Genomic DNA, 17,918 nt, shown 5'->3' on the forward strand with positions numbered 1-17,918 from the left:
CAAGTATCAAATATGATCGTTTAAGCTATTCTCTAGCTCTAATTAAAAGTTTATCTATATTATTACAAATACAATGACACCTTAAATATTTCAAGTTTCTATACATTAAAATGTTTGAATTATTATTTAAAATATTTAACAAAGCCGTACCACCAAAATTCCTACAAAACTATCTATTTACAAAGATTTTAAGCAGAATGACGTTACATCTCTTTCTAGAAACGTCTATTACAGTATAACACAAGTGTTCAGTTGCTCTATGATCAAGGTTATATTTGTGACTCTTTTTAACAATAAGCCTTAACTACATTAATTTTAAACACAATGTCGTTCTATCCATTTCTAGAAACGTTAAATACATTAAAAAACAGATACGCAATTTTAAGGTTGTGTTTCATGTATATGTCCTCTTTTTAACAACAATGTTATTATACTTTGGGAGTTATTTGCTATCTCCCATCAACATCACCAATCGCTCATCAAATTACTAAAGCCCGAATGTATGACGTCTGTCAGTTCTTGACTCGTGACACAAAATAAATAAACCGTTGACATAACATTGTACGGCCTTCAAAAAATGATTGTCTTATTTATTTGTTAATAATTAAATTTAATTCAAAATTACAACATTTTTCGTATTTAGTTTTTACTCATATTATTCATGAGTATGCCAAATGAAATAGAGTTATATTTTTATCGTGAAATTGAAAAAAAATTTATGTGGCGATCAAAGTTACATTATTCATTTGATCAAGGAATTGTCAGGAACGTATTCTCGCAACGAACGAATATTAATGTAAAAAGTTTGTCATTCAAGTTTCAAACTCGGAGTTTCAAGTTCAAATAACATATTTAATAATAGTCTTAAAAATAGTTTAATTCAAGTTCTTACATACAAAACCATTAATAGAATGTAATCGAATATTTTAATTAAATGGAAATATAAGCTAAGCTATCGTACTTCATTAAAAAAATCTTTACATATAAACAGTATCGGTCTTACTTATATAAACGTTGGGTACTTAGTTAAATCATTTCTCTCTTTCTGTCATCATTGATTTGACATTCGAAAGAAGAAGGCAGCATTGTTAATTACCTCCCTAAACAACTCTTATTAGTAATACACTTTTTGTATTAATTTATTGAATTGATTATGTATATAAAATTAACCTTATTTATAAAAGTACACTACACGTCAATTAAAAGTAGACATTATCTCAATCGAAGAAGGAGTACAGATAAACAAATCTTAGATTAACATATTCCACGCGTTTTGCTAATAGCTCTGCTAATAACACTACAAACAAATCATGATTTATTTATAACTCGATACTCAGTCACAAAAGTACTTATATCCACTGTTACTCCCAGAGATTCGATAACAACTTCGCTGAGATTCAAAATGCCAATTATTCCATTCATCAGATATTCTACAGCAAAATAGCAGTACTTAGTATTGTTATGTCCTGGTTTGATAAGGGAAGTGAGCCAGTGTGATTACAGGCACAAGGGACATAACTTAGTTTCCAAGGTTGATGGGGTTTAGCGATGGTTAAGATTTCTTACAATGCCAATGTCTATGGGCGTTGGTGATCACTTACCATCAGGTGGCCCATATGCTCGTCCGCCTACCTATAAAGTAAAAAAAATGAATCTATACTGAATACCATAGATTATTCGAAACCCCGACCAAATATATCAAGTCAATTCAATGTCAAACGCTTATTTCACTATACTCCTCTTGATTGGGATAGGCTATGCGTGTATCCATTGTTGTGTGATCTTTGTATGGACAAAAATACTTCAATAGAGATATTATGATTTATATTATTAATATTTGTCTAAGCCCGCTGGTCCTTCAATACAATAACTGGATGTTATGGAAGTCTTAAAATTAAGAACTAAACGAATCACAGAATATCAAGTCAATATAGCTTGAAAGCAAACATAACACAGATCAGAACACACACGACACTACCGGCTACTACCTTCGCTGAACCTTTTTCATCTTCATTATTACCTATCTCATTCTTTCTCGTTATCGCCTTCATTTCGTCCAATATTCTTTTCTCTTCTAACGCAATTGTTGTTGCATCGTTTATGGTTCGCATTAATGGGTAGTTGGAGAATTCAGGTTCTGGCAGTCGGAGATGGAGTTTGTTGTTTGACATAACGTATGAAGTACGTCTGCTTAAATTCTCTATCCGGTTTGCTGGAATTTGGAAGTAATTTAAACTTTAAAATCCTATAAAAGATCCAAAAGAAATAATCCTCTTTCATCACTTCGTAGATTTTCCTAATTAGGAAAAGTTACAATATATATAACTATATCGCTAAATATTCTAATGTGATTGAAGTACTCTTGAAGAAAAATTTTAAAGATTATTCCACCACGCTGCTCCAAACAGATTAGTGGATTGACACTTGTGGGAGAATCTTGCAGCAGATGCAGAGTTTTCCTTCACCGAGCAAAAAAATAATTATTCTTAAGCACAAAACCTCAGTGGTGCATGGCCAGATTTGAACCCAAAATCTCTTGTTTAATTTACTAAGCTTCTGTCTAGCTACTCTCGGCTCCACAATGTGATTAATGAGCGAGACAGTCTTGAACAAAATTTTCTTATAAAATGATACGTGATTTTGCCAATTATATATTTCTTAGTAGAAAATGGGACGGCTGGCAGAGCGTATTGAAATAGTTGAAAATGCTATATATATATATATATATATATATATATATATATATATATATATATATATATATATATATATGTCAGAGATAATAACTTGAAGCGGGCATATGACGTCACTTATTAGAATAGCAACACCACACAACGTGATGTATGTCATATAAGTTAGTCGGTTGTCAGACGTCAAGTGTGAAAATATAAGACGGGTATTTTATTATGCAGCCGACTGATGGAAATATAAAATATAATGTTGTATCAGTCAGTAGCGCGTGTGATCATTTTGTCAAGCGACCCCTTTGGTCTCTTGCTCTCAGGACAGCGCCAGCGCAGGACGTGCGCACTGATTTAATAAAATCAACATATTGGACGACAATGGCGGCCATTTACATGGCAATCCATTTGAATCCACGACATACATATATATATAAACTCACCATCTGGTAAATTAAGATTCTTTAAAGCCTCTTGCAAGAGAGGATCATCCACCATGTTGTTGTATCGCTCCACAAAGTCCTGATACGCTCCAGGTTCCGGTTCGCAGGCACCTTTAAAATCATCAGTATCTATACTCCACACCATGAGCCCTCCAAGACCATAGTCAATCGCCATTCTGTAAACAAATTGATAAATATAAGAGGATAATTATTCCAAGGGGACGGTTGCTAACTATCGAGTCTCTAATTGAACGCTCTATTAAACAATGCCGTCTTTTGTTTTCACCGAAACAGAGTTCTGTCTGTAAGAAAAAGTACTTCCATTATTATAGTATGTTATATGTTAAAACTATAAAAAGTACTAAAAAATGTCTATGATCTCATCTTCTTTTTTTATAGAATAGGAAGGTAGACGAGCATATGGGCCACCTGATGGTAAGTGGTCACCAACGCCCTTAGATATTGGCATTCTAAGAAATGACAACCATCGATTGCCACCTTGGGAATTAAGATTTTATGTCCCTTGTGCTTGTAATTACAATGGCTCACTCACCCTTCAAACCGGAACACAACAATATCAAGTACTGCTGTTTTGCGGTAGAATATCTGATAAGTGGGTGGTACCTACCCAGAAGAGCTTGCACAAAGCCCTACCACAAGTAAATCTTGATATCTTTCATAAGATTATCGACAGTCGGCCTCAAGGGCGCGTGTGAGCAAGGTCTATGTCAGCTAACCCAGTGACAACTAATACGTAAATAGTATATAGGTGAATAAACAAAGATTTATAATAATAAGACTAACGTAGAACTTACTTTATTTTAATAGCAATAGATCTTGGGTTATCATACACAATAACTCTTTCGCCGTCTCGAAGATACGGTGTTGCTGTTCGATCTTCCCAATGTTGAGTCCATTTGGATGACTTATTAGTAATTTCTGCACAGACCTAATAATGCGATCAGTTTTTAATAATATTGTTTTTAAATATAATTTTCTGTACTTGTCGTACTCTCTCTCTCTCTCTCTCTCTCTTTTAAAAAAATCATTACGTATTCTTAACAATTTTCGACCGAATATATCATTTTCCTTTACCATTCCTTGTGCCGGAATATATTTAAAAAACAAAAAACACGTCATCGTCCGTCACAGAAGAGTAAGATATATTTTGAATTTCAAATTTGAGTTTCAATTTGTACAACTATTTGTCTATGTATAAAAAAACATCATCTCCAACAGCCCATAAATAAGCCACAGCTGGTAAAAAGCGTATTCGCTTACGGAAGCTAAAAACACATATATTTTCATCCTAAGCGAGCAACTTTACATATTATTACAATGTGGTAATCGCCGACCAATAAATAATGTACACAAATCAAGAAAGTGAAAAAGTATTTGGTGCCAGGCTGGATTTTAATACGTGAACACATACAGGTGAGCCGCGGGCGAAAACTAGTATTATTTAACTTTTAAGACCTAACTGCTCAACCTTTCACCATGATATATTGTATACACGTCGTATGTCAAAAAATATATGTATGTATGAGGGGTCACATGCGTCGGTAAAGTTGAACGAAAATAGCTAAACATAATATAAATATCTTACCTCGTTGTATCCAATGAATCCAGCTTCCCTGGTCCAAGGTCCAGCGAATGTGACAGATTTTGTTGGTGTCACGCCGAATTCAATGTGTTTGACATTCGGATTGCTCAAGATGAAGGTTCGACCATACATTGGTAAGCCAAGAACCATCTTGTAGGGACTTACGCCATGGGACAGCATATATTCGATGGTGTATTTCTGTTATAAACAAAAGTTATTCCAATAATAATGAAATCAGAGTATACATAATATCAATAAAATATTTAAAAATAAATTTAATAGAATTGAAAATTTTTTGCATCACAAATTACGTAATTACGTATTGAAATACAACTGAACTTCGCACTTAAAATATTACAATAAAATATTTTTACTCTCAATGCACCCAAATGAGATCTATTTATAATACCAAACATAATCGCAATTTTATGTTTACTCATATACTCCGTTTTTGACAGTAAATTTAACGACAAAAAACATAACATTTTTATTCACACAAACGCAACTTAAAAATTCATTATCCAAATACTAAAATATATTATCTACCTACATTCATTTATAATAATAATATACTACATATACTACTTTTCTTTTGTAAATACATACTTATATAGATAATAACACCCAGACTCAGGACAACAGACATGTTCATGCACACAAATGTCTGTCCTGGGTGGGAATCGAACCCACAACCTTCAGCGTGAAAGGCAAGTATCTACCAACCAGGCCAACCGGCCCGTCTTTTGAACTTTTATATCAATATTATTCTTATTTTTTATATTCAGACGGTAACTGACGGTTTTTTGGAAGGTCAAGTGAAGTTTGGATAGTCTCCTTTGAGTATAGTGTCAAAGTGAATACATACCACACTTAAGAAATCTTCGTCTCCAATCCCATCTAGAGGGGCATTTGCTCCAACCAAGTTGTCCCACGTTCCATGGTAATCATAACACATCATATGGATGAAATCTAGATAGCGACTCAGCTTAGCAAGGTCGTAAGCACTCTCCATAGTATCTTTACCAGCTCCCAACGCAGCTGTCAGGATGTAGCCATAAGGTTCGAAAGCGTCTTTTAATTCCTGGAATTTAAAATTATAACTATCATATTATACAGTTTTAGTATGGTAATTATTTTACTGGTGGTAGGGCTTTGTGCAAGATCGTCTGGGTACCTTCCACTCATCAGATATTCTACCGCAAAACGGCAATACTTGGTATTGTTCTGTTACGGTTTGAAGGGTGAGCGAGCCAGTGTAATTACAGGCACAAGGGACATAACATCTTAGTTGCCAAGATTGGTGACGCATTTGCGATGTAGGCGATGGTAAACATTTCTTACAATGCCGGTATGTACGGGTGTTCGTGACCACTTAACATCGGGTGGCTCATATGCTCGTCCGCCAACCTACACTAAAAAATAAATAAAAAAAAAAACATGAATCCTAACTAATATTATAAACGCGAATGTGAGTTTGTTAATTTATTTCTTTGTTACGCTTTCAGGTCTCAGCTACTCAATCAATCATGATGAAACCCAATAATATATCCTGAGACATTTTTCACACACGGCCATCTGATCCCAAATTAAGCTTGTACAAAGCTTTTGCTATGGAAACCAGACAACTGATATACTACATACATAATACTTTTCTTTTGTAAATACATACTTATATAGATAATAACACCCAGATTCAGGACAAACAGACATGTTCATGCACACAAATGTCTGTCCTGGGTGGGAATCGAACCCACAACCTTCGGCGTGAAAAGGTAAGTATCTACCAACCAGGCCAACCGGCTCGTCCAATGCTCTAACGCTGGCTGCTGGGTGTATATAAACATAATATACATACTTAATTTATGACATAAAATTATTTTAACTTATTTATTTTTATTTTATTTACAAGGCATTATATTACATCATAATTCATATTTAAATGAAATCAATTAATATTTAAATGAAATAATACTTATAAAATTGATAAATGAATGTCAAATATTAATTGCAGGAATTCTTTTACAGCGTAAAAACATTTTTCAACAAACCAGTCATGTATTTTTTCTTAAATCTTAAATAAGGCAGATCCTTAATGTCGGAAGGCAACTTATTATAAATTTTCACTACCTTAAGGTCACAACTCTTTGAGCAGAGAGCTGTTTTACAGGGTGGCATATACAATTTATTTGTATATCGCGTATTAAATGATACAATATTCCGATTAGTCTCAAAGTAATTGTTTTTGAATTTCTTTACGAAACATGCTGCTTCGCATATGTAGATGCATGGCAACGTTAATAATTTGAGATTTTTAAATAAAGGTTTACATGATTGCATTGGATCTTTGTTACATATTGCACGAATACTTTTTTTGAATGAGAACTATTCTGTTCATTTCTAAATTCTTAAATTTGTGTTTATAAGTCATCTCGTGCTTGACGGTGAAGGAGGATATCGTGATGAAACCTGTATGTGTATAATTTCATTCTATGACATTTGTATTCCACCAACCTGCATTGGAGCAGCGTAGTGGAATAAGATCCAAACCTTCTCCTTAAAAAAAGGAGAGGAAGTCTTAGCCCAGCAATGGGCATTCACTGGTTGTTAGTGTATACAGCCACAAATCGGTATTCATCAATCCGGTATTGATTACCTAACTATGATAGACGTGTAATGATTATAAGACAGTCGCTAGTATACTTTACTGACAATCTTCTAACAATTTCTGGAGTTATTTTCAGGTCGCAAATCTTACCTTCACCATAGCTACGTAGTTGACCTTGTCTTCTGGGTTTCCACCTCTCTTCGTTGGGTACTCCCAATCCAGATCCAAACCATCGAACTTGTAAGTACTGAAAACAATATTTATAAATGACATTATTAAAAATATGTACATAAAAAAATAACAAACAAAATGGTTTTTTCTTTTTCTTTAGATCACTTTTATTTTTTTCTTTTCTGGCGTGTATCTACTATATATTCGTTTTGAATTTATAATATAATAATTATAATATATTGCTTTATATGGTAGACTGTTAGTTGTTAATAAGATCTTTAAAATGTATATACACAGCTTATGCAATAAATAATATTCTGATTCTATTTCTAATCTAAATTTGTTGAGCCGTATTTCATTAATATCGTTAAAACGAAGTGGTTAATAAAATTGAACACTTACAATTTAATTACATATGGTATAACGTTCAGGAATATTTTTTTTAATGATTGTAGAATTGTCAACGAGGCGAAATAGCATCCTTTTAACAAAAGTTTCGAAGTTTTGACTTCAAGTCGAGCATATATATTGTATGTGAAGCAAAAATTAATAGAAAAGACTTCAACGACTCGTTGCTCGTAACTCAAAAACAATAGGTTACTGTGGTACAATAACGATTAGTAAAGTATAGAAATTGTTGTAATTCTAAATATGTATTAATCCAGTAAAAGCAACCTATGACAAAACATCTTTTTTAAACTACTAACGACCGTACTTATAAACGTTGCTTAGCGGCTGTTTAGTTAAACGCGATTACTCTCCCTCTGTCATCATTAGTTTAACATTCGAAAGAAGAGGACACAGCATTGTTTAACTAATCAACCGCAACACAAAGCCTATAGGTATGGCAGTAAATTTCTAACATTTTCTTGAAGATTAATATTTAGGTGTAGGTATTCAGATTACCCCATAATAACAAAGGCTGTATATTTTCTAATGTAGAACAAAGATAAAATGACAATAATAAAAAAAATACAGATCTTATTTGAAGAAGCGATATTACAATCATGATTCGATTTAATTATAATTGATATTCCATTTATGAATTTTAATTAGGCTAACGATGCTATACCAATCTGTTTGTTCTATTCATACATAACCGGTCCAACCAGTAATAGTCCGACTCAAGTGACCTCCAATGTCCTTTAAGCAAACTTATAACAAAATGTTACATAATATCTGAGCTCTGAATATAAATAACTTAGACATAGACGTGAGATTGCTGCCTAAAATTGGGATTGTATATTATTTTTTATAAGGTCACCTAATCATTAGTTTACTTCTTCAAATCATAGAAAGACAGATAATTAATTTGAGCTTAAAATTAATCAATGTGCTCTGTGTCTTCAGCTACGGCCATTCTTAATGAATAACTGTTTCGGCCAATCTCAAGAGAGATTAGTCAACTACGCAGGAGATATTGTAGTGCACAAGTGTGTGCGCAAACACAGGTGCACTCTCTATTCCCTAACTTTCATAATCCGATGGGACGGCAATCCGATACGACCGGAAAGTGTTCAGGCGCAAGACCAACGGCTTTACGTGTTTTCCGAGGCACGGGCGTGTACACACTTTCAACCTCCAGACTCCGGGCTGCTACTGAGAATTTTCTGACAGAAAACACAATATCTTTTTACTGGCCCGACCTGGAAATTGAACCCATATGTATCCATATATATATATATATATATATATATATATATATATATATATATATATATATATATATGTATATATGCAGGTACACTCTAGAACAGGTAACCTAATAAATCAACGAACCTATTAAACTATGTTTGTATTAGATGATGGTGGTAACTTTCGATTTCGGTTTTATTAAAGAGTATTGATATTTCGCAAGCTATACTACGATATTATAATTATCTGATCACTGCCTAAGAGTCTTCTAAACCCTGTATTTACTGTATTTTACTGGTGGTAGGGCTTTGTGCAAGCTCGTCTGGGTAGATACCACCCACTCATCAGATATTCTACCGCAAAACAGCAATACTTGATATTGTTGTGTTCCGGTTTGAAGGGTGAATGAGCCAGTGTAATTACAGGCACAAGGGACATAAAATCTTAGTTCCCAAGGTTGGTGGCGCATTGGCTATAAGCGATGGTTGACATTTCTTACAATGCCAATGTCTAAGGGCGTTTGGTGACCACTTATCATCAGGCTCGTCCACCTTCCTATTCTATAAAAAAAAAAAAAAATTATATTGATTTTAAAAATACTTACTTCAAAAAGAACAATACGCTCTGCACAAACTTCGCTCGAGTTTCAGGCTTGGATGCCATGACGGAATATTTGGATGAGCCTTCGTTCCAGCCGCCGATAGCGACGGTTACTTTTAGATGCGGATATCTTGCTTTTAGACTTACAAGGTTTTTGTAACCTGCCTTCCCATAGTCCTTTTCCAGATCTTGCCAGGGATCTGAAAGAATAGGAATAAAGATGATTAGTAAAGCCAAGTTTGGAGGTACGAATGTCATAACTAACAACTTAACTACAACTAACTAACAACTAACAACTAACAATCACCAAAATTTTTATATGTCCTAAATATATAATAATTGACATTTTAGGTTTTTTATGAATTATGTACAGACTGGCAAATTGGCCACCTGATGGTTAATAGTCACTACCGCCAAAAGACAAGAGCGATGTAAGAAATGTTAACCATTTCGCCAATGTACCACCAACCTTGGGAACTATGATGTTGTGCCCCTTGTGCGTGTATTAGCTCACTCGCCTTTAAAACCGGAACACAATAATATTAAATATGAACGCAGAGCGGTAGAATATCACTTATTCGGTGGTACCTTCACAGGCGGGCTTGCATAAGGCCCTACCAACAAGATTTACTCAAAGGGAAAGACGTACAGTTGATAAGCAGTAAAAAAACGGGTATAAACAAACTCGTTTATATTAATATTTGTTAGTCGAAAAGACAAGCCTATGAAAAATCTCTAAAAAAAACGCAGCAGTAAGTCACGAATAAAAATACACAGAAACAAACAAGAGACATTGTCTCGCAAGTTGTCGTCACGAATTTGCCGACGATACCAGGCGGAGCGCGCGTATTTCATTTCCAAAAAGTCGGATCTAATTCTGATCGCGCACGTATTATATTTCATTTGCTAAATTTAAGGTTTGTATAACTTATATAGGAATTATTATGTCTTTCTGACTGATTACCGTGATGGTGGCAAGCCGACTGCAATATTATAGTGCACAAATATATACGCAACACAGATGCACTCTCTATTCCCACACTCGTAATAACGATACGACGATTTCAAGATAACTTAAGATAATTAACTGCACCGTCTTTGCGTGCTTTCACAAGAGTGTAAACAATGCCAATTTCCAAATCTCCAGACTTCTACCAAAAATTCTTTGACAGGAAAATCCAATATTTATTTTTATTTGTTTGACCTATAATTTAACCCAAGTAATTAGAATATGCAAACTTATGGGGAAGCCATATGGGAAGTCCTAGATACAAATAGCAACGGCTTAATAATGTGAGCCGTTTTGTTATGAAAAAATACCCTTTTTCGCGTATATTATCGAGGTACGCTCGACAAAGTAAACAAACAAATTCAAAACATCACTATAAAAACCTCTAATTTATAATAAATTCACTACATACCAAGACTCTTGATGCTGTTCGTAGATTCGTCCAGCCCAGCAAAGGAGTAAATGAGATGCGTGCAAAGCGATGGTTCCAAGTCTGCTAGGCCATACTTCCCTTCACCTGGTCGGTACACCGCCCATGTTGCCACGTAACACACGACCACCTTCCCATGCATGGGACCTGGAAATCCATTATTTAAATATAAGTAAATAGCCGAGATGGCCTAGTGGTTAGAACGCGTGAATCATAACCGATGATTGTGGGTTCAAGCCCGGGTAGTACCACTGAATATGCTTAATTTGTGTTTATAATAGATCTCGTGCTTGACGGTGAAGGAAAACATCGTGAGTAAACCTTTATGAGTCTAATTTCATTGAACTTATACCACATGTGTATTCTACCAACCCGCATTGGCGCAACGTGGTGGAATAAGCTTCTCCTCAAAAGAAAGAGGAGGCCTTAGCCCAGCAGTGGGACATTAACAGAAAACGATGGTACTGTAAATAACGATATCATAATTCGTCTAAACTCTAGGGTAAATATAGTCATTTAAAGGAAATAAGAATCTAGCTGGTAATGGAGAAATCTAAATATAAGAGAGACATGTTTTGCGCACACATTTGTGCATTATACATGTACTAATATTATAAGTGTGAAAATTTATATGCTTGGACAAAAACGGATGGATGGATTTGAATGAAATTTGGAATATATATAATTAACATGCTTTAGCTACCCAACCCTGCCTGAATTTAATAAATTAATATTCTTTTTAATCAATTTGTTATATCTTTTATATTATATATATTTATAGAATAATTTAATGTTCTGTTGGTGTGATCTGTATTCAATATAATTACTTGTGTACAAAATATTGTCTATAAGGGGCGAAATGTACATCTGTTAAGAAAACATAACATCTATAAAACTACATTTGATGCAAATAAATTATTATTAATAATAATATCCTGGGACATTATTCACACACGGCCATCTGATCCCAAACTATATAGAGCTTGTACTATGGAAACCAGACAACTGATATACTACATATACTACTTTTCTTTTGTTTAAATAAGTACAGCCCGACTCAGGCCATACAGACATGTTCATGCACAGAAATGTCTGTCCTGGGTGGAAATCGAACCCATAACCTCGACATGAAAAGTAGTATCTACCAACTACGCCAACCGGCCCGTCAAATATTATTATTATCAACACACGCGTGCGAAGCTAGTACATTTGTCTTGCTAAGACGATGAATCATAGCTATACAAAGAAATGATAAGCCAAGCTGTTCTCAAATTATTATAAATAAATTCAGGGAATTAAATCACTTACAATACAATAATTATGTTTTAAGCTACTGCCAAAAAAGTCAAATCACAAATCTAGACCCAATTGGATTGTAACGTTTCCAAGTATTATTATTAAAATCTTATACTTTTGCGAACGAGGTCGCGACGTGATTTATTTTACTTAATATGTTACTCCGTCATTGATAATATTTATATACCCGTAGAGATTTTATAAATTGGTTTATCCTGTTTATGAACAATTTTTGTACAAAAATTTATTTCGTTTATCTCGAAAATGGTTCTAACGATTTGGCTCAAATCTTGAATTTCGATAAGGTTTTGCTTTTTAAGAATATCTATAAATGTCTTTTGGAAAAGTAATTTAAAGTTTGAGGCAGCAAAAACACAGACTATACACATTCTTGCAACATTTCGAAAATTTAACTGTCTTTTTATGTCACTAAAAAATGAATCAAAAAGCAATAAGCGAAAATGTTTTCGATTATTTATTTAACCTAAAATATACACGTCAGAACTTATACGTGACTTAATATTTGGCGAAATTAATCCTGAGCAATCAACCTTCATTGGAAACTTCGAGAAAGTTGAAAAAGACCCATAATTAGGCCGCCTTACGTAGTATAAAACAATTTTAAAAACGCACCCGCGTAGAAAATTTCCCCGACCGTAAAATTATAACTACAGTTAGTACTAACAACACAATGATTCAGACAATGCCGTGTAGGCTCATATGTTAAATAATTACACTTTTTTTATTAGAATCACACACACAGAATTATATGTATTATTATTATTTTATGTAATAGTGGGGGCGCTAGTGGGCAAGGGGTTGATGGAAAGTGATTACCACCGCACATGGACACCTGCAATGCAATACTGGAAGGTGCTTTGCCGGCCTTTAGGGCTCTTTTCTCGAAGGTTTCTATGTTATATCGGATCGGAAAAGTCGCCGCCGAAAGCTGGTTCTAAAGAGTGGTTGTTCGAAGTAGGAAGTTGAAGTTAAGTTTAGAATCTGAATACGCATATAATGCCTTTTAAGACAGTTGCAACATGCAAAGACGATTTAAATCGTATGATTATAAATATGAATAAAATATTTCAAATTCATATCGTAAAATAAATAAAATAAAAGTATTCTTTCGCTTAATAACAAAATAAAATTATTTATAATATATGCCTTTGGAGGACAGGGAGCTTTGGCGCACCTTGGGAGAGGCCTATGTTAAGCAGTGGACAACGATTGGCTGTTGATTGATTGATTGATTTGATATGCCTTTGCTATACTACCACACAATATATAGTGACAAACAGGAAAACGAGTACTTATGAATAAAGTAGAAATCTTATATCTGTCCCTTTCACACAACCTTTAGGTTAAGGATATGAAAATGAATAAAACAATGAAAAGGGATACATATAGAAATATAAGCACCATTACAAAAAAATGCGTATTTTTTTGATATAAGTAAAGATATTAATATACAATGCCTCAGGGCAGTCTATAAGCCATTGACTTGATTGCATGTTTTTTTAATCTGTAAGTAATTAATTTTGGTATTTTATGAAAAATATTTTTTAACTTTTGTCTATGATATTACATCGGCTACCATATCGGCTCACAAGCGAAATCTCTAACAATGTTCCAATTTAAAAAAAAACTGCTTGCAACGTCTAAATTATCTGATGAATAATATTACTAATAATAAACAATGAAATAAAAGTTCCATTGTGTTCCAACTTCTGTAAACTGTATTGTGAAATTCGAGAGTTCGTTTTGATATCATTGATCCTGTTTTATTTCATTGTTCATTCATTCTTTTAATTTTAAAGTCGACAATATTTTATTTACTTTTTTACTGGTGGTAGGGCTTTATGCAAGCTCGTCTGCGTGGGTACCACCCACTCATCAGATATTCTACCGCAAAACAGCAATACTTGGTATTGTTGTGTTCCGGTTTGAAAGGTGAGTGAGCCAGTGTAATTACAGGCACAAGGGACATAAAATCTTAGGTCCCAAGGTTGGTGGCGCATTAGCTATGTAAGCGTTGGTGACCACTTACCATCAGGTGGCCCATATGCTCGTCCGCCTTCCTATGCTATATATTATATTCTTCCTATTCTATATATAAATATTTTTATTGTTTTCAAAACTTTCGAGGTATTTATATATGTTATTAGAATATAATCTGTTAAAATAACACATTAATTAAATTAAAGTGTAAAATTGCGATTGAATAATTGATTGTATTTTGAATGAATGAAAGAATGAAAATTATTGAAAGTATTTTTACACGTCATACTCTAAACTAAAAATGTATATGAGAATTTGTATTTTTTTAATTATTGTGTAGCCGAGATGGCCTAGTGGTTAGAACGCGTGAATCTTAACCGATGATCGTAGGTTCAAACCCGGGCAAGCACCACTGAATTTTCATGTGCTTAATTTGTGATTATAATTCATCTCGTGTTTGACGGTGAAGGAAAACATCGTGAGGAAACCTGCATGTGTCTAATTTCATTAAAATTATGACACATGTGTATTCTACCAACCCACATTGGAGCAGCGTGGTGGAATGACCTCTAAACCTTCTCCTCAAAAAGGAAGAAGAGGCCTTAGCCTAGCAGTGGGACATTAACAGGCTGTTACTGTACATAATTATTTGTTAAACCTGTTTTAGGTCTACGATAAAATAACAAACCTAGGTATTGATTGAATCTGTAACTTTCACATCACGGGACGGTCCGTATACCGTTGAACTATCGTGCCTAGTTCATTCACACATGACAGGCTACCATATCGGCTCACAACACGCAACGTTGAATAAATGTGTAATTGAAATATTGTTACTAGCCATGTTAGCAATCCACGTCACAAATGAAAATTTCCTTATTTTTTTATATAATAGTAAAGCGGACGGGCAGATGGGCCATCTGGTGATAAATTTTAACCATCGCCTATCAGGCACTGTCACAAATATTAAGCATTCCTTGCTTCATTTTCGTTAATGCGCCACTTTGGGAACTAAGATGTAATGTCCCTTGTGTCTGTAGTTGTTCACTCACCATTCAAACCGGAACACAACAATACTAAGTATTGCTGTTTCGAGTTAGAATATATACGAGTGAGCAGTACCTACCCAGACGGGCTTGCACAAGCCAAGCCACCAAGTATAAAATACTAGCTATTCGTAACGTTAAATTTTACTGCTCTGCCCACCTGGATCGTAGACTTTTCTTGTTTAAAACGGTATGTATGATATAACTTACCAATGGTATGTCACTACCAATGTCCATGAACAAACTGCAATTGCACTACAAAACTTAGTGATGATGTATATACACTAGTATACGTTTAGTAGAATCATTGTTGTGTTATTTTTAAACAGATGAGCAAACAGCTTGACACACTCAACAAGCAATATGCACTCCATTCAATATAACATGATGGTAGGACCTCATATACTACACTGAATGAGTCAATTACACTACAGGTATAAGTTACATAATACCGTCGTTCCCAAGATTAGTGGCTCATTGTTTTAAAGGGTAATAATCCTTACATTGTCAGTATCTGGGCAATAGAGGCTTTTACCAAGTGGCCCTTCTATCAGTATGCCTACCTATTGTTATTAATAAAACAAGTGTTCACAATCTCCCCTACACACTGACACCGCAAGATGTATTCACCATCAATGTACCACCAATAATGGCATCTTAAATGTCAAATTTCTTTTTTATCACACTAACTCACTCTACCTTCAAATCGGAACAGAACATTATAAGCAATAGATGTTTAGTGTTAAAATAGGTGACGAATTTCGAGTACCCACTCTACTAACTTCATTCGTTATTATAAATTCATTCGTTATTATATATCATACATTTCAGCTAAATATTTAATTCTGTTTTATAAATATTATGTTTGTATACATTATTAACCCTTATATGCCCACGAAGTCGTTTATGACGTACTAAAAGAACAACTAGAATTGAAATAAGCTCTTTTAGCAAGCCGCAATATCATTTCACATTCATTGTTAACAATAAATGAATCAAAAAAACACAATCTACATTTACAGCTTTGGATAAATCCATAAAGATTCAAAACTAAGATAAGGCTGATTGAATTTGTCAAATTTTAGTACGAAATCAGCTTAATGCAATGCACGATTGAGAAATCATTGCTCAAATGTCAAGCAAACATTTACAACAGTATTAGTTTGACAGTTGAAACCGTTTGCTTAAATGGAGGTTATTTTAAAATATAAGATGTTCGAAATGCAACACGCATTAATATATGTAGATAATAAGGCTGTTCGTTATATTTATGAATGTATAAATGCATGTACATTCCGTTTTTTTATTGTTTTCTTTCTGAATCATTGATTCAAACATATCAGACGCATAATTTTATAATGAGTATTCTGTTAAGGAATAATTTAATAGTATTACTGTTATTATAAAATGTGAAGTAGGTTCGTTTAATATTTGTCTTTACGTTACAACTAATAACGAAAATCTCTTAATTATATTTAAGTTATTCTGGGGTTTCATAAAGATTTATACAGAGCATTATTAATCTAACATTATGGTAGACTATAACTGCCATATTTTATTCGTTAGGTTAAAAAATCTAGTGAAGTTTCCAAACTTAAGGTTGGTAAATACGATTGTGATCTAGTTATGATAGTAACAATGTGAGTCACATCTCAAGACCAAAGGCCTGGAGGTCAAGGCCATAAAAAAGATAGATAGATTAAAAAAAATTACAATAAATTTTTGAATATTGATTACTATTAAATAAAAATTTATTTATTTTTCGCATTTTTTATATTGTTTTTTTTTTTACTAATGTAACGTTATTTTAAATGTTAAGTTAATGTTTAAATAACATTTATCACAATTTCTGTGAAGGCTCACCACAATATAATGACAGAATTTTAAAGGTCATAGGCGAACTATATGATATAATTTAAAAGCAAGCGAATTGGACCTTTATTAATGGAAATTTTAAAACCTTTAACACACAAATATTCCGTAACATGAAAAAGGAACCGCAACTCTACAAACATACCATCTTTACCTAACAACCATTGCGTAATTTCAACATTAATATGACTAAGGTATCCCACTTTACACGCATATAAAAACTTTTTGTTCAAAAACTCCTTTCACTTACCTCCCAAGGTCTGTCCATCCATAACCGACGCCATTAAGGCGACGATTAAAATTATCAAACTCACTTTTCCCACCATTTTATAACAACGATTTTAATGTTACACCTGGCTCGTTATAATTAAAAATATATTTAAATTTGAATTTAGAATACGTTGTCGCGCCGCGACATTCTTACAGACTGTGCTGTTTGACATTACCATCACGATTTTACCTTAACATTCTATTTCTCGACTTTGTAAAATCAACCTTCTGTCATTGTGTTAAAGTCGTATTTATT

The 17,918-nt window shown here is 33.6% G+C and overlaps 1 protein-coding gene across 2 annotated transcripts; it reads right to left on the reverse strand.

Moving 5' to 3' along the window:
* Nucleotides 1-292: 292 nt before the first annotated feature.
* On the reverse strand, nucleotides 293-17,808 carry LOC126779085 (probable chitinase 2). 2 transcript variants are annotated; one of them, XM_050502916.1, is made up of 9 exons: nucleotides 17,643-17,808; nucleotides 11,160-11,324; nucleotides 9,743-9,938; nucleotides 7,483-7,579; nucleotides 5,593-5,808; nucleotides 4,731-4,925; nucleotides 3,940-4,073; nucleotides 3,125-3,300; nucleotides 293-2,212 (listed from the first exon to the last, which is right to left on the reverse strand). In XM_050502916.1, the coding sequence occupies exons 1-9, from the start codon at nucleotides 17,716-17,718 to the stop codon at nucleotides 1,926-1,928; spliced, it is 1,542 nt and encodes a 513-aa protein (XP_050358873.1). In that variant the 5' UTR covers nucleotides 17,719-17,808; the 3' UTR covers nucleotides 293-1,925. The 2 variants fall into 2 exon arrangements, with proteins under 2 accessions (XP_050358873.1, XP_050358874.1); XM_050502917.1 differs by having other exon boundaries at nucleotides 2,152-2,296.
* Nucleotides 17,809-17,918: the final 110 nt, after the last annotated feature.

Source organism: Nymphalis io, chromosome 28 (genome assembly GCF_905147045.1).
Source record: "Nymphalis io chromosome 28, ilAglIoxx1.1, whole genome shotgun sequence".
NCBI classification, from domain to species: Eukaryota; Metazoa; Arthropoda; class Insecta; order Lepidoptera; family Nymphalidae; genus Nymphalis; species Nymphalis io.